Source organism: Eptesicus fuscus, chromosome 14 (assembly GCF_027574615.1).
Source record: "Eptesicus fuscus isolate TK198812 chromosome 14, DD_ASM_mEF_20220401, whole genome shotgun sequence".
Taxonomy (NCBI): domain Eukaryota; kingdom Metazoa; phylum Chordata; class Mammalia; order Chiroptera; family Vespertilionidae; genus Eptesicus; species Eptesicus fuscus.
In genome coordinates, this window is record NC_072486.1 from 52,591,187 (window position 1) to 52,612,491 (window position 21,305).

Genomic DNA, 21,305 nt, shown 5'->3' on the forward strand with positions numbered 1-21,305 from the left:
ACAAATAATTTGGTGTGAGAAGCTTGGAAAAGGTTATTTAAAATGAGTAAATGAATTTTAAAAAGCAGAAAGCACAATGCAAATTGAAAACAGACCCAGTCCCTTCCACACTCAGTAGTGTCTGTCCAGCTACCTGCTCCTTTGGTGACTTCCTGCTCCCATGGAGCCCAGAAAAAGAAGAGGGAGAGAAACCAAGAGTCTGACACCAGGTGCATTCAGGTGTCACGAGATGACCCTCACAGTAGTAGGTGTAGATGCCTGAGAAGACAAGTATAACCAAAAAAATCTGGTCTATACATTGCATACTCTTAATACACCTGTTTATAATTCACAAATTGTGGTTGACCATGCACTGTACTGCAAAGGGCATGGCTGGATTGGGAGAAGCAAGAGATAAATTAACTCAATTTTAAAACCTTGAACAAAGATTGGTTTTAAAAAATTGCAATGAGCAATATGAAACACTATACCCCATTTAATTGCATGGAAAGAATTGCTATTCCAAGACAGAAGTAAAAATGGTCTGATGGTTTATTCAATTAAAAAAAAATAACTTTAAAATTAAGGCAAAATAGAATAAGGCAGGAAAAAAAACTTACAAACTATTTACAGGCTATGTTTATTAATATGACATAATTAGCAAATGCATCTATGACCAATATTATTTTATATCATAGTCTGGCCATTATAAGCTTTGGACCTGTGAAGTTGATCCCCGAAGCAGACCTGTTAATACAAACCTACCAAATTGTCTCACCTATCTACTCATGAAGTCGTTTCCAACATAAATTTCTCACTCTTTGTTAGTTACATATTACAAAGAAGAGTGCTTTCCCTGTATTTGGCTTTGGACAAGATAAAAACCTTTATTTACAAACATTCAATTCCTTTAAAAATATATATTCAGGAAAAAGGATTTGGATAAAATATGATAAAAGTCATAGGAAACAAAGCCAAATTCTGATCAAATCAAGGAGAAATTGGTGACACCCAGAAAATAAAAACTAGTCATAACAGTTACAACAGGGTCAGGGCAAATAAACTGAGGGAGAATAATCACATCAAATTTCCCTCAGACCCCTAACCAGTGTTTTTATCCCATAAATTAATAGCCAGCTCAGAAATTTCAAGTTATGTATAGCCTTATTTTTATCTACCTCAAATAATGGTGAAGTCATTTATATCTAGTAAACACAATATCAAAAGAGGTGATGATCTCCATTCAGAGAACACAGTAGGAAAACTAAAGTGGTTGAGAATTCTTTTACAAATAAATACCATCAGATACTCGGGGAACATTTGTTGAAATCCAGGTGCATTTTCTTGTAAGCTGTTACAACTCCACAAAATTGTATATTTTTCAATGTGTAGGAAGAGTCACTGGGATCCTTCATAGGTAATTAGCTAGAGCAACGTCTTAGTCCATGGGTGGCACTGAGAGCTGATTCCTTCTCTTCCATCTGTTCAGAAGCTCATGCTTTCCCCATTGTGTCCAATGAATGTGAGAAATGAACTATGGATAGGTGGTGTGAGGAATATAACAATAGAGGAGATTATGGTACCGGAGACCCTTGCTAATAAAAGGCCTCAGTAGCTTTCGTATCTTGGCTAAATTAGGAGTAGCTTTTGACATCTTTGGGTATTGAAGTGGGTTAAACCTTTCCTTTTATAAGAGGTAGTTTGGCATGGTAATATATATTGTGGGTTGATGTGAAATGAGTTCTTATGGGGAAGAATCCCCACAGGTGGAGCTTGAAGACTTTGCACTCTTTCCTCCCTCTAGGCATTTGGTGCTTCCTGATCTTGTAAGGGTCCCCGAGACCTCAGAGTCACTGTGGCCTTCCCGGGGCTCCTGGGGCTCCTGGGACTTCTGGGACTTCTGGGACTTCTGGGCTTCTCTCAGTTCCCTAGCAATGAAAGGGGAAAACCACATGTTACTCCATCCTAAATTAGAGATGTTCATGATCAAAACTACCATATAGAGATTTCTTTTTATTTCAGTATTTATAGAAACAAGCCTAAGCTATCTACACACAGAAAATTTGCACCTGCAATTGTTTAAAAAATGGCCAGCCCACATGTGCCACAACACGTGGCAAGTTCGGTTTCCTAAATGCTACTGACTGGGGCATAAATGGTCTTTAAAATAAGGAGGGAACTATAGGTTATCCTGTAGTGGAGACCGTGGCCATGGGTGAAATCTGGCCAGCCACCTGTTTTTAGATGAAGTCTTATTGGAAAACTTAACCACACCCATTCACTTATGTGTTGCCTATGACTGCTTTTACATTATGTTGAGTCATTGCAGCAAAGATCACATGGCCCACAAGTGTAAAATATTTACTATCTGGCTCTATATGGAAAAGTTTGCCAACCCCTGGTCTAGACAATTTCAAGCAGGCATCTGCCCCATCTCTAATGGATGTCCGTTGCTGGTAATGGCTGATGACACATGATCCCATGTGTGCCTGCATAGCTGGTTTTGCAGAATGTACACACTACACCCAAAGAAAAATTTATATTCCTGTGACATATATATGTCACAGGAATATAAATTTTTGATTGAGCAATACTTTGGATTGTATTTTGGATTCCATTTTCTTAGCTAATAAACAAAACTAGAGCAAAAAGATAGTAAGTTACTTATTAGGAAGTATTGCCTGACTAAAGTCTCCACAACTCATTGCCAATACGTCATGTTGTGGCCTTTTCAAGGTAATTATTCTTCAATGGATTGTATATCCAAAAGAAGTTGGACTTCTAAGCTTATTTTACACATGGACCATCTTCTTTTATTTTTTAATAGTGCACAGTGTATGTAAAAATCACTTTAAAATGCCTTCAGAACTCCACTCAAATATCACTGCTTGACCTTTATACCAGCCCGTCCCATCTAATTAATTCCCATTTGTTTAATGAAGGAATTAATGCACGCATGAATATAAGCTTACATGAATAAGTCATCAGACTGCTTCCTTTAGCTTGGAAAATATCTCTTCCTCTGAACATGTACCAAGCGAGAATATCTGCCTGCTCCTAAAATTTAATGGGATTCTAAAATCAGTCTCTTCCCACCTTAACTAGGATTACCTGGCATTGGGAGATCACCAGTTTCTTGAACACCTGTTGTCACTCAGAATCTCACTAAGTTTTCTTTACCGGTTGTATTTCCTTGCATTCTTCACTCTGCTTCCTTTGCATTAATTGAATTTTCTGTCTCAATCACAGAGCCTCCAGCCCTGTGCTCAAAGGGCTGCATATTGCTAGTCTCTTTGTGGGCAGAGACCTACGTAGTATAATGTTGGGTTCCACTTGCAGACACAAGTTACACTTGTGAAACCACAAAGCAGATACACTAATCATATCACTATGAGCAGTTCATAAAGAGGTTCTTTCTCAACTCCAGCACCCAAAAAAAATCTACCTTTCCAGTGTGGCTGTCTTCATCCTTTCCAAGTTGAGCTGCTGCTGGAGCTCTTCTGTTTTCCCCAGGGTGGGACGGAGAACCCGACTTCTGGCCAGAGCTGCTGCAGAGGGTCTCTCCCTTGGATCAGGGTGGATCATTTTCTGATAATGTGAGGAAATAGAAGCTTCACTGCTTGGGAAATCAGCCCACCCAAGCCCACAACAAGCCAGCTTCCGCTATGGATTTTGTGAAACTCTGCCTCTCCTTTGTGTGGAGGAAAGAAATAGATGACCTATCTGGTAGGTCAGTCATCCATACCTCTGACTTTAAGTGTCATAGTTTAGAGCTAGTTGGATGATTAAGTCTTAATTTTAAAGAGGAAGAAACTGAGATCCTGAAATAAAGTGACTTGTCTACATCATTGACAAGACCTAGACAAATCCAGGTTACCCAACACCTAGTTCAGTTGACTTTCTACCACAACATGCTCCTTTTACACTTAAATTAATTAAGGATACCACACCATAACAATATTCCTACAGCACTTACCTTCAGGTGGGGGTGTCTAACATAAAATGATTTTAATACGATAGAAAATGCCTAATTATCTGCAGCAATTAGCAGTGTCATATAATGAAGAAAACACTTCATCTCCATCTGGGGAGCAATATTCAGAGCCAGCTCCTGTTTACTATGTAGTTCTGGGCAAGTCTCTTTTTTAAAAAAAATATTTTTTTAAATTGATTTCAGAGAGGAAATGAGAGGGAGAGAGAGAGAGAGAGAAACATCAATGATGAGAGAAAATCATTGATTGGCTGCTTCCTGCACACCCCCTACTGGGGATCAAGACTGCAACCTGGGCATGTGCCCTTGACTGGAATTGAACCTAGGACACTTCAGTCCATAGGCTGACACTGTCCACTGAGCCCAACCAGCTAGGGCAGTGGTCGGCAAACTCATTAGTCAACAGAGTCAAATATCAACATTACAATGATTGAAATTTCTTTTGAGAGCCAAAAACCGACTTCTGCGCATGGACCACGAAGTTTCAATCGCACTGTACGTGCTCACCTGCACGTGGTATTTTGTGGAAGAGTCACACTCAAGGGGCCAAAGAGCCACATGTGGCTCGCGAGCCGCAGTTTGCCAACCACTGGGCTAGGGTCTGGGCAAGTCTCTTTGTTGAAATTTAGCTTCCCTTTCCTGATATGTGGGACAGTGATGTTCACCTTTCAGCTGTTATGAGAATTAAATTAATTAACATATATGTACTACCAGCACTGAGGTACTCAATACTTATCTACTAAATTGAAGAGCAGTTTACACATAAAAACAGGTGATTCACTGTGAACAAAAACCACTCTGAGGAAGGGTTTGTCTCCTTTCAGGAAAGCAGAAGTGAGGAAGGAGAAGTTTGTAACTAAATTTGAAGTTTTCAGGTGAACTGTGGAACTCAAATTTAATCCCCAAGAATAGATATTTCTAAGGCTTTTAGGGATCCTAACAAATCCTGTTCCTTAAGTCCTAAAGTAAGTCTTACATATACCTTTTGTTTTCTTAGTATAAGTCTAAGCTTCTCGACAGTGTAGAGTTTTTGTACCTCTCTCTGTTTCAATGTAATACCTCCCTTTCCTAGTTCCTACAGATATCATTGAGTACAAGTAACACATAGATTCCTGAATTGACATGCCCTTTCTTCCAACAGTACAAATGACTGGTAGTATTGTCAATTATTAATAAGTTAGCTTATACTTTCTTCTATACACTCAAAATTCAGGCGGTGTGTGTGTGTGTGTGTGTGTGTGTGTGTGTGTGTTTCAGTAATAAAATCACTGTTACCACTGACAATGGTTAATTAAAACACTGAAATAGGAGCAGAAAGAACAGGTTTGATTTTGGAGTTAATCAATTATCAAAGGTGGGATACAAGTCCAGAAACTGCTGTGAGCCTGGGTCTTCTCAACTATGCACTTCACAGGGTTTTTTAGAAAGGCAAATAATAAAAATGCAACAGGATATTTAAACCATAACATAAAAGGTATTTATGATATTTTCTAAATGTCCTTGAGACGTTTTCAATCAGCCCTTTCTCTGCTGGGCTTCCTGGTTCCGAATCACTTTTCCTTCTGTCAGTGGCACTGCCAACATCCCCCTTTCCCCAACCACTTGCCCTTACATTTTTTTTTATCAGTATTTCTATCTTCTCTTCATTTCATAAGAGATATCACCTTGAGCAGGTTGTAAAATTCTTCTGAGAGCTCCTGCGGAATATCTGGAAGGTTACCCCGGCGGATGTCATGCCACTCGTCACCATTGCTGGGTAATTCCTCTGCTCCTGCGGCCAGTGCTATTGTTAATCCCAAGGCAAATATGTCTCCTTTAGGGAGATGCTGATAATCCTTCAAAACAGAGGACAGGAAGGCCAGTTTGTTTGCCAAGCGAAAAGAGTCTAGACTAAAATACAACTGGTAAGAAAGGTTCGTTCGAATGCATGTGAACTTAAACAGACACATTGGGCAAGGTCACATCCTCCGTGGTTAGTGCTTTACCTCTAAGAAGATAGAGGATAGAGCACAAATCCACCCAATTAACATCACTGTGCCAGGCCTGACTCCACAGACGTCCTAGAAGGTAGGCAATAACGAAAGGTCATTTCAATGACCAGAGCTAGTATGCTACCAACAAGAGAGTAGTAAGATAAAGATGGGCTGGACCAATCAATTCTTTCTTCCTACTAGGCAATCCAGGAGTTTGGGAATTCTAAGAAACAGTAAGGGACCTTTACAAAAGAACAGTACAAATATTGATTAACCCATAAATGAGCCAGCTTTCTCATGCTTTTTTAGAGAAAAATTATCCTATTTTTGGTCTCCATTCTGAATAGGAAAAGGGATAATATCAATTTAAATTATAAATATATACTTTCCATTTCTTTCATTTGAGAGTCAAAAGGTTCAGTGAATTATAAAATAGTCTCCGTTTCCCTAATCTATACCTCTTGCAAAATCTCCTTAGCCAGGAAGTGAATATCTCCCTCTTCCACTCTGGGTTTACTTATTGATGTTGCAAGACCCAAGTCTCCTAAAAAAAACAAACAAACAAAAAAAAGAACTCTATAAGCATGTCTTAAAACGGGAGTAACTGGAGTATACATTTTATAGGATAATAGAATACAGGTCAGAGTATAAGGCAGACGCACCAATTTTGTATATCACATTGGTAGAGAGAAAAAAATCAGCATCATTTTCAATGTCTTCTTGGACTATAGAAGAGTCCCTTTGTGTCTGATAACAAATGAAGATGTTACCTGTAAAAATACAGAATTGACATAATGATTCCTATGTTTTTTCACCCCGAAGACTCTTTTTTTGTATCTGCCACTACAGCCACCTTCCTCTCTTCCTATTCTGTGCGTCTGTAACAACAGTACAAGGGGCCTCTTCTTCCCTGGAATCTCTAACACTACTTATGAACAGCTCAGTGATTGATAAGTGAAACTGATGTCAAACATCCTCTGAAGAGGTTAGTGGCCTCAAAACAAAGAAATAAGAAAAACACGCAATACAGTAATGACAGTTTGAGTTTCACATTGATGAGGGCCCAGTGCATTCATTTCGCTCACTTCAATCGGAATTAGAAAGGGTATAGCACCAGTAAACACAGTCAGGATGTAGCCAGTATGTTGTCACTTATCTATGTGGTAAATTAATTACTTTCATACTTTGGCTTCACTATCTGAGAAAGTCCTCCCCCCCCCCCCCGCCTCTCTCTCTCTCTCTCTCTCTCTCTCTCTCTCTCTCTCTCTCTCTCTCTCTCTCTCCCCCATGTCCCCAGGGAGAAAATGGTGAAAGCTGTTTAACTGAATTTGTTTAGGAGAAACAAATGAAAGAAAAAAGAAAAGGACTCTACCAGCTAACAGCATCTTTGACACTGATAGACAGATAGGCACATATTCTGACAAGAGGGGGAAAAGAACTAAATACAGTTGCAGGGGCAGAGTGGAGCGTACTGACTCGGTTTGATGTCCAGGTGCACCATGCCAGCGTTGTGGATGTACTTGAGCCCAAGAGAAACCTGCAGAAGGATGTCTTTGAGTACTGGCTCTTCAAAGCCAGACCTCGCGTCCTCTATAGCATCCTCTAAGCTCCCACCTAGGAAAGAATAACCAAGGGTCACAAGAAAATACTGCCTGTTGGGAGATATTCACCATCCAGCCCTGAACCTGATAGAATCCTGGTGTTTGCAGAATTAACCTGCTGCTGAAAACCTTCAGGTTGCTGAGGCTGACCCAGAGGTAACTTGTAGGGATCTTGGCAAGGGTGGGGGAGGCGGAGGGAATATTTAATTGGTTCAGGGCTCCAAAGGGACAATAGGGGAAATCAGATGACTGCTAGTCTCTAGGAATTATAATCTAAGTTGTCTAAATCATATCTAATTTATCATCTGAGTTAAAGCCATAGCCGTATGTTCAGACCTGACTGTTCTGACATGCTGGGGGCATAGGGTAAGGATGGGTGTGGGCAGACAGGGCAGGAGGGGGAAAAGATGAAGGTAGGGAATGCTGTAGGGGGAAGAGTGGAAGGAGGTGGAACAAGCCATTGGCTACTCTTGCAACCTTACAGATACTTGGAACTTATCTTTTATTTAGAGCCACAGGGCAAAGTCTCAACATGAAGTATCCATAACTAAAAACAAGACAAGGTAGAAGGGCATGCGTTATTTTCCATGATTAGTTCACATTTGAAAGGTTCAAAGTTGTGTGAATTCCATTTGATAAATCATAGTTACATTTTAATTAGTAGGTACTCAGTGAAGTTAGAGGACCACCATGATGTATAGACAGTGATTCCCCATAATCCATCACATCTAGTCCATCTGGCTTTCAGGGCTTTCTAGACTTCCCACACTTTACTTTGTTAATCTTTCCTTCTATAGGGGTCCCCTCAGTCCTATTGTCTCCTTATTGTCTGCTAGGCTAGACCCATTGCCAATACCATCCTGCCCTGTGCTTGTGGCTGTTTTCCTAACTGGATTCTGCCCTTCCCTTCCCTTCCCTAAACTCTCCTAAGCCTTTGGTATGGTCTCTGACAAGTCTTACCTCCTGTAGATTTTCTCAGGCTACTCAAATAACACTGACTACTGACTTCTCCCTATGTATGGGGCATTGTCACTGTGCTAGCATTTGACATAGATGGTTGCTAATTCTCAAACTACTCCCTTAAGTCATTACTGCAGTCTCTCTACTCAGTGAGATTAAGTGACATCCCAGAGATCTTACAAGTAGTGTGCGGCAGAACTGGGTGTCAACCCCAGGTCTGCTGACTTCAAAGCCCTGGCCCCTTGTACCACTCCACGCTGCCTCTTGCTCACATCCCTCTTCTCTGGACCCTTTTTATTCATAGTTGCACATCTGGCTCTGCACCTAATTGTCTCTTGTGTATTCACTGTCACAGACCAAGTGGAATAAAGCTCCTTGAAGATAAGGACTTATCTCACTCTACATTGTTTCTTACCCTGGAGCTTAATAAGTATCAGTCCTGTAGGAGGTATTAAATGTTGGAAAGAATGAAAAGGTGATTTGTAATAGGAAAAATCACTCCATTTCTTTTCATTTTTTGAAAATTTGAAATCTATATATTGCCTCAAATCTGTATTGTTTTGCTTTATTGAGTAACTTTTATTTGATGTTATCTTCGTTAGTAACTAGAAGTCATAGAAATAAAAATCAGTATTCTTATAGAGAGAGGGAGTAAAGGAATAAGGAATCTCAGGTCATGATGAGAGGAAATTAGGAAAAGAAGATGACTAACAAGTTTCTAACTTTCAATCCTAAGTATAAAGATGGGGTCCATTTTTTTTATCCCCAAGAGACAAAGAAAAGGATTTGGGGTGAGCCTGTTGGAGGAAAACCCCCTCGAAGTTCACAGGTAAGGCTACAAACAAATCAAGCTATAAGGAAACAACAAGGAAATGCCAAATAATTGCTACTCCTCAAATTATGGCAAGTTTCTATTCAATGTGGTAATACTTTTTCTAATTAACCGCTGAACTTTCTAATGAAAAATATTTCCGAGCATTAACAACACATAACTGATGTCATGTCAACCCCTTCGTCAAGGATTAGAAATATGTTAAACCAGAAGACCACTCTGTAACTTAAATAGCTCAAAACAACAGTTTTACTGGTTACTGTGTACGTACAGTTCTGAAGGACCCTGGAGAATAGATCTGGAGTCACGGTGTTTCAACCCCAGCCCCCTCCCCATGCCCTTACTCTGGTGAGAACACTGAGGCTCAATAAGGTTAAGAAGCAGCAAGAAGCAGGAACAATCCCCAGACTCAGGAGTTGTCCGTATACATTTATCACCTCCCACCTTCTCCCCTCCCTAAAATTGTAGGGACTATGCTTGCATTTTTTAGAATACCTAGCAAATGGTAAAAGGGCAATTTACCATTCAAATCACTAGGGTAAAGTTCTCTCTCTGGTGTTAAGTAAAGTGTGAAGGGAGTGAGAGCTTCATGTATCAGCTACACATCAGCTTCAAAAGAAATACGTAATAGCGTAAACCTGAAATTCCTTTTCAGCTGAACTCATTTCCTCCAGCTCTCTGCTTCTAAGCAAAATTGCAGGGCAGACATTTTAGGTATGACTGCTACACCCAGCATAAACTACAAGGAAGAGGAAAAGGTTTATTTTTTCTGAAGACTTAACAGTTCATCTCCCATCCTGGCCAGGTAGCTCAGTTGGTTAAAGCAGTGGTCGGCAAACTCATTAGTCAACAGAGCCAAATATCAACAGTACAACGATTGAAATTTCTTTTGAGAGCCAAATTTTTAAAACTTAAACTTCCTCTGATGCCACTTCTTCAAAATAGACTCATCCAGGCCGTGGTATTTTGTGGAAGAGCCATACTCAAGAGGCCAAAGAGCCTCATGTGGCTCGCGAGCCGCAGTTTGCCAACCACCGGTTAGAGTATCGTCCCCATACTCCAAGGTTGCAGGTTTGATCCCCAGTCAGGGCACATACAAGAATCAATCAATGAATGTATAATTAAGTGGAACAACAAATCGATGTTTCTCTCTCTCTCTCAAATCAACTTTTTAAAAAAATTCATCTCCCTCTCCATAGACATTAGTCCACATACTTACCATTGCAGTATTCATTCTGAATGATCATGTGGTCATCTTCTACCCATGAAGAATAGTAACGTACCACATGGGGGTGATGACCAAGTACTGCATGAGCATAAACTTCATGCAAAATTAAATTCCTGAGAGAGAGAAAAGCATTGAGAAAAATGAATCAGGATAATATGCATGCAAATGTTTATTTAAAAGACAAGATAAGACTCATTAACAATGGTAGAACACTTATTGAATGCTCAGTACTTGCTTATTATTTTATCCCTAATTTTCATAATGATGCAGTGAGATTTTCATAATGATACAGTGGCAAGGATAAAAGCTTTAGCAAGGTTAGTGGATGGTCCAAACTCAAGCAAGTGATAGGAGACCTTGGACTAGAACCTTGGTCATCTTGACACCAAAGTCCATGTTTTTTTTTTTTTAATTAAACATAGCACAAGTAAAGAGAAGGCTTAGGTGGTGCTACCTCAACAGCAGATGTGCTTTGGATCTTTATTTTACTGTATTATATTAAAATAACTTGATGGGCTTCACAAGAAGGACACCATGGACTTGATTGTGAATATTGTCATGAGCCTTCTATCTTCTCTATGAAGGCTAGACAGTCAGAGTCAATATTAAACTTGCCAATATGCAGTCAGGGGACACTCTTGGAAAGAGATATTTATAGCGAACATGAAATCCAACACAAAAAAAGCAAAATACAGTATTTGGTGAGTTTCAGTATAAAAATGACGAATTCTAGCCTGGCTGTTGTGGCCTAGTGATTTAGTGTTGACCTATGAACCAGGTCCCGGTTTGATTCCTGGTCAAGGCACATGGCCAGGTTGTGGGCTTGATCCCCAGTAGGGGACATGCAGGAGGCAGCCAATTAATGATTCTCTTTCATCATTGATGTTTCTTTCTCTCTTTCCCTTTCCCTTCCTCTCTGAAATCAATAAAATATATTTTAAAAAAACAAAGTGAAAATGAAGGATTCTAAAATCAATAATTTCAGATTTGGCATAAGTTTTAAAAAGTATTCGGCATAGTTAATAAAAAAAAACATTGGCTGAATCGGAAAATGATCATTATCCTTGTGAAAAGGAATAACAATTACTTCTGGAAATGAAATTTAATTCTGTTAATTTTCCTTATAGTCCTTGAAACTTGACTATTAAATTCATTATTAATATAAACTAGAGATAAACCAGGGAGTTAACTATTTGGCAATATTTCTGATGAACTGAAGGGAAATCATACAATCATTCCATAAGTTTATTAATTATTAAAAAGCAATAAAACCAGTAGTAAAAGCCACAAAAACAACACACACACACACACACACACACACACACACACCCCAAAATGACCCGAAATGATCATGGTATATTTTAAGAAATAACTGACGTCTGATATGGAAAACTCAGAAAGGTTATAAATGTGAGACAACATACAGTGGAGCGGGTGGGGTGATTTTTTAAAAAGTAGCAAAATTTTTTTAATGGCATCAGTTCTATTATTTAAAATATTTTGACAAGAAAAAGCTTTCCAAATTCAAGTTTGTGCTTCTATACATTTCAAAGGTACTCACTCATTATATACTTCTGCAAAAGAGTTCGTGGAGCGTTTTATTGCATAAACACATCCATCCAGCCTCTTAACGCACTTGTAGACTGTACCAAATTCCCCAACCCCAATAATTTCTAACTCCATGAATTCTTTTTCATAGCGGGAAGTCATGTCGGTTTCTCGTAGAACACTTCTCTGAAATATTTTAATAAAAAAGTTAAAATAATCCTTCCTAACATGTGAGCAATAAAGTTGAGGCATATTATATTCCTATATTTCTCTAAGTTTTCAAAAGTACTTCTGGGGCAAATCCATTGGATTTTATCTGTGTCAATAGTCATGGTACCAAGAACCTCCCCAGTTGCTGACTACCTTCTCTGCACTATAATTTCCGATCTGGCCATAATATATATGTGTGTATATGTATATACACACATATATATATGTGTGTGTGTGTGTGTGTGTATATATATATATATATATACATATATATATATATACACACACACACACACACACACATATATATATATATTTGATTTTTTACAGAGAGGAAGGGAGAGAGAGAGCGTTAGAAACATCGATGAGAGAGAAACATCAATCAGCTGCCTCTTGCACACCCCCCATTTGGTTTCAGGGATGTGCCCGCAACCAAGGTACATGCCCTTAACTGGAATCGAACCCGGGACCCTTCAGTCTGCAGGCCAACGCTCTATCCACTGAGCCAAACGGGTCAGGGCTGGCCATATTCTTATCTGTATGTTCCTAGAGGGATACTTCTACTCACAGCCAGAGCTACTCTACCATCCTCAGCTGAAGCAGTGCCTGGGAGCTGGGTAGGGCATGTTAGGGAAAAACACAAAACAAACAATCTCCCTTTGACAGTAGTCTACAGGTCTCACACTCTGGCTGCTAATTATCTCAAGTTGAATAAACATACTGTGTTCAGTTTGCTTCATCAAAAATCTTAGTCTGGAAAACAAAATTGTCAAATTTCAGATTACATGCTCAGATATAACAACCACTCCCCCTACTGGCCAAGTAGCAACATCACTGATTGCCCAGCTAGTAAAGAACCCCAGGCAAATCGTTGCATTTTTAAATGTTTTTTTATATCTGTATAAACCTCAACAGGTTCATAATAACTACTCCTCAGGGTTCTTTTAAATACTACTCCAGAAAATGTGTGTGTGTGTGTGTGTGTGTGTGTGTGTGTGTGTGTGTGTGTGTGTGGTGTAACTTAGCACAATGCCAAGCACATAGTACCTTCTCAATAAATGGTGGCTCTGATTTCCATAAATTTATATGAACCTCGATCCAAGCTGATTTATCTCCACAAACCCAACTTTTTCCTAATGTCTCCATAAGCATGAACTTTTAAATCTAAAGTTTTAAAAATCTTGACTTTTTCTCACTCTTCATTTTCAACATCCAGTATCAGTCAGCCTTCATCAGTAAGATCTACACTTTCCATTGCCCTTATCCAGTCTCAAGCTCTGTTTCCTCCATGTCCAGATTTGCTGTAGCAACCAGCCCTCACTCCATGTCCTCTAATAGTAAGAATGGTTTTTGCAGAATGATACTGTAGAATAGGAAACACCTCATTGTTTCCCATGAAGATTCCAAACTTCTAATCAGAGGCCTCAAGGCTGTCTAGCAGTAGCTCACCCACTCCCTTCCCATCCCCATCTCAGACACCTAATAAGCCAGCTTACCATCCACATCATTCCCCAACCTCAGCCCTTCTCCTCCTTTTGCTTGCTGAACATTAAACATAGCCATATTTTTATGACAAAGATCTTAATGGCAATGTAATATTCCCCTGTCTTTAAACTGTAATTTGCTTGGCTGTTCTATTATTGGACATTTAGTACTCCCTCCTCTTTCATTTTATTTAGTTTTTTTTCTCTTATAGTTAATTCTGCAATAAACACTTCTGTGATAATATTTTCAGCATTATTTTCTTAGGTTAGATTATCAAATAATAGATACTGGATCAAATATTCTGAACAGCCCTAACTGGTTTGGCTCAGTGGATAGAGCATCAGCCTGGGGACTGAAGGGTCCCTGGTTAGATTTCGGTCAGGGGCATGTACCTTGGTTGCGGACACATCCCCAGTAGGAGGTGTGCAGGAGGCAGCCAATTGATGTTTCTCTCTCATCGATGTTTCTAACTCTCTATCCCTCTCCCTTCCTCTCTGTAAAAATCAATAAACTATATTTTAAAAGAGATTCTGAACATTATAAAAATCAATAGATATTGACATATGGAAGAGCTAAGATTTTACATATAAAAATGGTTCCATGCATTTTTTCTCTGTTCTGTTTTTCTATTTTGGGACCTTAAATATCTTGATTTTTTCCTTCACTTCTCTACCCTATGAATACAGAACTTCCCCTCAGATCAAAGACATAAGAATTAACCTTTCATATAAAAATACTCCAAGGTAATGATTCAGCAAAAATGATTCAGCATATATCAGACAAGTCTGGTAAAGTTAATAACTAGCTAGCCCTGACCAGGTAGCTCAGTTGGTTAGAGCCGTGGTCGGCAAACTGTGGCTCGCGAGCCACATGCGGCTCTTTGGCCCCTTGAGTGGCTCTTCCATAAAATTCCATGGCCTGGGCAAGTCTATTTTGAAGAAGTGACATTAGAAGAAGTTTAAAAAATTTGGCTCTCAAAAGAAATTTCAATCATTGTACTGTTGATATTTGGCTCTGTTGACTAATGAGTTTGCTGACCAATGGGTTAGAGCATCATCCCAATATGCTAAGATTGCAGGTTCAATCCCCAGTCAAGGCACATAAAAGAATGCATAAATAAGTGGAAGAACAAATGTTTTCCTCTCCCCCCTCCTCTATAAAAAAGAAATGAAATAAAGTAACAACTAGCTAATAATATAGACCCTGATGAGAGTCCAAATAAATTCATCTGCAAAGCAATTTGCTACGAAGTGCTGGGGCTAGGGTTGGAGTGAAGAAAGGAAGGAAGGAGGGAGGGAGGGAGGGAGAGAGGACAGAGAAGGGAGGAGACAGAGGCAAGGGCCACAGAACTGTGCTCACCTTGGCTGGCAGCCCTTGTTCTTCTACTTTGTCTTCCCCCGGATCAGCTTCACTTTAAAAAAAAAAGTGATGTCAACATATGATTAGGATTAGCACTCATTGATCCTGGTACCATGCTGGTTTCTGGGGCTATAAGACTAAATAAGACAATTCCTTCCCCTCTTCAATTTATATTTGGGGACAGGAAAAAAACAGACATTTCAATATAAGAACCCAGGTGAGGATAAGAACAAGATTCAAGGGATACTACAGACAGCACCCAATTAATTATTTCAAGCATAAAAGTATTTCCCAAAAGAGAGGATATGTAAGCTAGGCTTCCAAGAATGAGTCAGAACCAGATAAAGGAAAGGAGCGGAGTTTTAGGCAAATAGAACAGCGTCGGCTGAGCACTGGAGGCAGGAACACACACAGAACACACGTGAAACTGTCACTGCTCTTCACTGCCACCTACACATTCCCCTTCCTTCTCCCCTGGAACCTGGCTGTGTATCTATGAGGTTCTTGGGTAGACCAGAAGGAGCTCTGACCCTGGCTAAGATATTGTCGATGACAGTTCTTTTAAAAAAAACTTGTTTTAAAGAGACTTTTTTTAAATATATATATATATATATTATTGATTTTTACAGGGAGGAAGGGAGAGGGATAGAGAGCTAGAAACGTCGTTGAGAGAGAAACATCGACCAGCTGCCTCCTGCACACCCCCTACTGGAGATGTGCCCGCAACCAAGGTACATGCCCTTGACCGGAATCGAACCTGGGACCTTTCAGTCCGCAGGCCGACGCTCTATCCACTGAGCCAAACCGGTTTCGGCAAGAGACGTTTTTTAACTACACAGAATTTAGAAACCTTAAATAACAAGGAATGTCAGAAACAATATACAAAGATTAAATATAAAGATTAAATATAAATTATAAAACAAAAAAACAAAATTGTTGTAAAAATCTCAACTCTCCTAATCTATGAGTGTAATGCCAAGCTAATAAAAATACTAATAGGTTAGCTGAAGTCTCTAACAAATCTCCTCTTTGGCATGAGCAGTTGAATCATGAATCTTTAAGCAAGATTTTAGTTTCTATCTTGCTTTCAGCCAAGCTATACATTTTTCTTCTGGAGAAGTTCAGGGTATTAATGGCAAATGGAGGGCATCACACTCGTGGAAATAAATTGAAACTTGACATGTGTGACCTAAATTGTATATGACATTTGAAACTTTATTAAATACAATAAGAAAAATGCCCTCTCAGCACTAAGCAACATTACTCAAGTGTTCCCAATTTAGTTGCCAGGAATTCAGATGAACTCTCTGGTCTAGCTGGCTTCAGTGCAAGTGAAACCACAAATTCTGATGACTTATAAATAATCCTTAACAGCTAAAACCAACAGAATTCTTGGTAACAAAAATGGGTGGTTTACTTGTGCTGAAGTCCTGTTTACTTAAGATCCAGGAGACAGTGTTGAGAAAACCTATTCTAGGCCTAAGGCTGGTTAATACATAGTCATTGATCCCCAAAGAAACAACTCAAGGTAACACATTAAATGCTCTGCAAACTTCAGATTGTTAGCTGTGCATTTATTTTGCCAAGTACATTATCAGGTACAAAGACTGGCTCATTTTAGAGGTGGTTTCTTTCTACAAAAAAGGAGCCTTGGGGGGACACGGTAAAGAAATGTCCCTGCATGAGACACACAGTGGTGCAGTTTGGCTTTTACCACTTCTGAGAGCAACACTCTCCTCTTCTCTTCAGCCAGTCTTCCAACACCTACAGAGAAGTTCAAATCCTTGTCCCACAGCTCTCATCACCAGTCAGACAAGCTGGACTAGAAACAGTAACAGACTCTTTGAAGTGTGAACTGTCCTTTCCCCACCTGCTAACCTTCTATTGACCACAGGAGACCCCTTGAAGGCAATTCCATAGCCCATTTAACTCCCTAATGGAAGTCAGAGGTCTGCTGTCCTTTTATAGAAGGCACCTCACAGCACACTTCAGAATGGAAAGAGGCTAGAATCTCTGTGACAACCCACACAAGGGGAAACCAACATTGACATTTAGAAAGGAGGGGGATATGTAACCAATGCCAGTTTCATTCTAACAGAGTTCTTGCTCCTAATCTCACTTCAGCATTCTCTCTTCCTCTTGACCATAGTAAGTAAGATCAGTTCTCAGAAATCATTGGCCACAGTATACTTACAGATATCCTCGGGTTTTCCTCTTGCCACTCAAATGAAGGATCTCTTTTCTATAGGACTCTGGAGTGAAGGGATTAATATTAACCAGAGCTAATGAGGTCCTTTCATCTTTAACAGAGACAGGTGTGAGCCTAGAATGCTTAGAACCTCGGGAGGGCAGCTTCCCTGTTGAAGAAATCATGGACTGGCTTGGCTGGTCCTGAGGATGACATAAGGCAAATCAGAATGATGTTAGTTAAAAAAAAAAAACTTCCATATCAGTTAGCTAGTTAATATTTGAACCAAATACTATTATTGCTGAAAGGGGTCTTGAATGTGATCTGGTTCAGAGCAAACTAGTTGCTTCATAACTGGTCCTCTGGTGAAAAATACAGATTCCCAGTCTATCACTAGATATTTTGATTCATGGGACCCACACAGGAATCCACTGTCATTACACTCCCCCTCTTTCCCCTAGGCACTTCTGATAACCAGCTTGGAAGACCAAATTGAGTCCCACCTCCAACTTTTTAAGGATGACATTTAAGCTCAGACAAATGAAAATGACTTTAGAAGACCTGGTCCTTATGTCTCAGAGTGTGTACTTTAACTCCCTCTCATCATTTATTGAAATATGTGTTTGCTGCTTACTAAGTAGCTGATTCTGAGCTGAGTGCTATGAGGGGTGCAGAGATGAATTCCAGCTCTTAAATGGTCCATTAAGTAGCTGTTCATTGATGTTTCAGAAATAATCACTTTGTAAGGTAAAGATTTCATAGACTCAACATGGAGGAAAATATTCCTAATTCCTCTTAAAATGTAGGCTCCAAATGAGAAGAGCTCCATGAAGTGGGGTTAAAAAATGGAGAAGTAATGCTCTAAGCCCATGGTTGGCAAACTGCGGCTTGCGAGCCACATGCGGCTCTTTGGCCCCTTGAGTGTGGCTCTGGGCGAGTCTATTGTGAACAAGTGGTGTTAGAAGAAGTTTAAAAAAATTTGGCTCTCAAAAGAAATTTCAATTGTTGTACTGTTGATATTTGGCTCTGTTGACTAATGAGTTTGCCGACCACTGCTCTAAGCCCTTGGGCTATAAGGCTTTGCAGTGGCTTCAGCCAATATATCAATGAGAAGAAAATGTGCAGGACTTACCACTCCAACTAGGTTACAGTAAGAGAACACAGGCCTAAAACGTACCCAGAACTAAACCAAAAGACAGAGGGTAGTGGTCAAAGACAGAGAATTCTGATGAGACAGCAGAATGCCATTATGACCTAACTAGCAGGGGCCAGCGGAATACCTGTGTCATAAGCCTTCAGGAGTACATGGTAGACACAGGGGCCATGATAAACCTTGTAGTATAAGCATTATACTGTGAGGCTCTTTCTTAAAGAATTCTACTACCTCATAGTCTCTGACCATGACTTTTCAATGTAGAAGCAGAAGGTAGGTTACAACATGATTCACTACATGCAAATGAAATTTAAAGAATGTGAGGCTACAAAAAAATATTAAACTTATACATATTCACTAAGTGATTGATACAAGCAGGAATGAAGGAAGCACACGTAATAACCTAACATTTTTTAATTGATTTTAGAAAGAGAAATATTGATGTGAGAGAAAATACCAATCTCTTACCTTCCATATGTACCCCAACCAGTGATTGAACCCACAACCTGGGTATGTGACTTCACCGAGAATCGAACCTTCCACCTTTCAGTGCATAGGATGATGCTCCAACCAACGGAGCCACACCGGCCAGGACACTACATTTATTGTTTTTTAATGAAGAAAAAGATATCATTGCCAGAGTTGATTTTTTGCAAGGGTTTTATATATATCTTAGAATTCAAAGGATGAACCACCCTGGGGCTATTGTCAGAGAAAGCCACCAATGACAAACTCACAGTCTTCCTGTAAATTTATTATAGGGCCGAGTATTGGTTCAAAAGAAGTACAACTGTATAATATTTCTGTTGTCAATGTGATTCAGGAAATGGACCTAGAATGATAGTGAATCATTATCTGAGAAACAGTTTTGTGATGCTGATCCTCGTATGGAGAGTAAAGCACATCTCTCTCCTATGAAACGGGCATCCACACCTGGAATGCTGCACAGCTCTGGCTGCCACACCCCCAGGACAGCAAAAAGGGCCTGGACATTTTTCAAATAAAAGGAAGGAAAAGTGTTCACATCAGGGCAGATAATGTCAGAATTCCTAGTTTGGAAATGTGAAGGCTGGTAGATTCTACGAGCTCCACTTAAAAAAGAGGGAAGGATATTAGTTATATTAATAAAGATTGTATTGCCAGAATGACAGAATTATGAGTAATCCTTTTGAAACCTTAAGAACATAATTTTGGACCAGTATCATGAAAGGGATTTCATGAAAATAAAGCAGATTGAAAGTTTCTGGAAAGATGACCAGGTTGAGAGTATAAAGATGGTCCAGAGAGTGGAGCTATGCCATAAGTTTAACAGCTCCATTATAGATGATTTAGAGAAAGAAAGGAAGTTTGGGTGATAGCTCCCTGACTTCTGAAGATGGTGTGAGAAGGAGGCAACCTCCCACTAAGGCACAACATCACAGTGTCTTGGGATTGGGAAAAAATTGAAAGGCCCAGTCACTATCATCAGTGCCCTGATGCTCAAATCCCTTCTATATCTTTATCAAGTGGTCATTCAGTGACAAGCGCCTTACTACCTTCTAAGGAAGCTCTTCTATCTCTATCACCATCCTGCTAGGAAGTCCCTACAGTGAGCTAAAGACATTTTGGGTGATTTCTGGCCCTATCCTTTGTCAAGGTTAAACTAAACCAACATTCCTTCCCTATGCATCCTTGACTTTGGTATAACATCTCCAATTATTATTGCTGTAGCCTCCCTCCTCTGACCCCGAGCCAAACTATAAAGTATGTACTTTCCTAGTTGAATTTCCAGTTTCCCTCCCAAACTCTGTCCTCTGCCTGTCTCTCAAATCTTGGCATTATTCAAGACTCCTAACTCAAGGAGTCTTGAATAATGCCAGGCTACATGAACTTATCCATCCAAGGCTTCAACAGCTCCCTAAATGCTGATGGTGCCCAGATATTGATCTCCAACTCAGATCGTCTCCCTGTACTCCAGACCCATGTATCCAATTATTTGCATGACATCTCTGCTTTTGCCAAACCTGTACATCCTCTAGTGTCACCTGTCTTGATTCAAGTTACCATGTACTCAAGCAAGAAGCCTGGCTGCACCCCAGCTCTCTCTTCTTTCAACTCCTCCATCAAGTCAGTTACCAATTCCTAAACATCCCTCAATTTATTGCTGTTGTAATTCAAGTCCTTCTCCTTTCTCAACAATTCCACTGCGAATACTGCCCAGGATCTCTCCTGCTCCATTCCATCCTCCATTTGAAGGTCATGATTTCTCAAAGGTGCCTCTGCTCAAAACCATTTAATAGCCTTCTCAACACTTAGGATAAAGTCTTGATCTAGCTCCTGCCTACCAACTCTGGCGTCACTGTCTGAACTCTCACAGGTACAGACCCTGTCACTACTGGGTAACATGCAGTTTTCCCTGGTCTTTCCCCCTCAACAATTTAGTAGATGCTTTTCCTTTGGCCTCAAGTGCTCATTCCCTCCTTCTTTGCCTGGTGACCTCCAACTCATTCTTTAAGACTTCTCTCAAACACTGGTCTCTTGGGAAAGGCTTCTTTGATATCTTGAGACCTAACTTCTAATTCTTTCTCATCATGTGGTACCACTCCTCTAACATACCTGACCTGAACTTTAATTGTTTCAGATTTGTATGTACCTTTATTTTGAGGGCACTCTTTGAAAGCAGTAAATGGGTGTGACAGCAGAGGGTCAGCTAGCATATCGAGGTATTCAGTGCACTTTTAAATGAATGACATATACACACCATGTCATGTTTTCTCACCTGTGTACTTTTTCTCAGCACCATATTCTCTCAGGCCACT

The 21,305-nt window shown here is 39.8% G+C and overlaps 1 protein-coding gene across 1 annotated transcript; it reads right to left on the minus strand.

Moving 5' to 3' along the window:
* Positions 1-1,118: 1,118 nt before the first annotated feature.
* WEE2 (WEE2 oocyte meiosis inhibiting kinase) lies at positions 1,119-18,555 on the minus strand. Its single transcript, XM_054726317.1, has 11 exons — positions 18,487-18,555; positions 17,361-17,557; positions 15,167-15,218; positions 12,126-12,298; positions 10,556-10,677; positions 7,420-7,557; positions 6,606-6,713; positions 6,402-6,487; positions 5,635-5,805; positions 3,425-3,567; positions 1,119-1,907 (listed from the first exon to the last, which is right to left on the minus strand). The coding sequence occupies exons 2-11, from the start codon at positions 17,537-17,539 to the stop codon at positions 1,724-1,726; spliced, it is 1,356 nt and encodes a 451-aa protein (XP_054582292.1). The 5' UTR covers positions 17,540-17,557; positions 18,487-18,555; the 3' UTR covers positions 1,119-1,723.
* Positions 18,556-21,305: the final 2,750 nt, after the last annotated feature.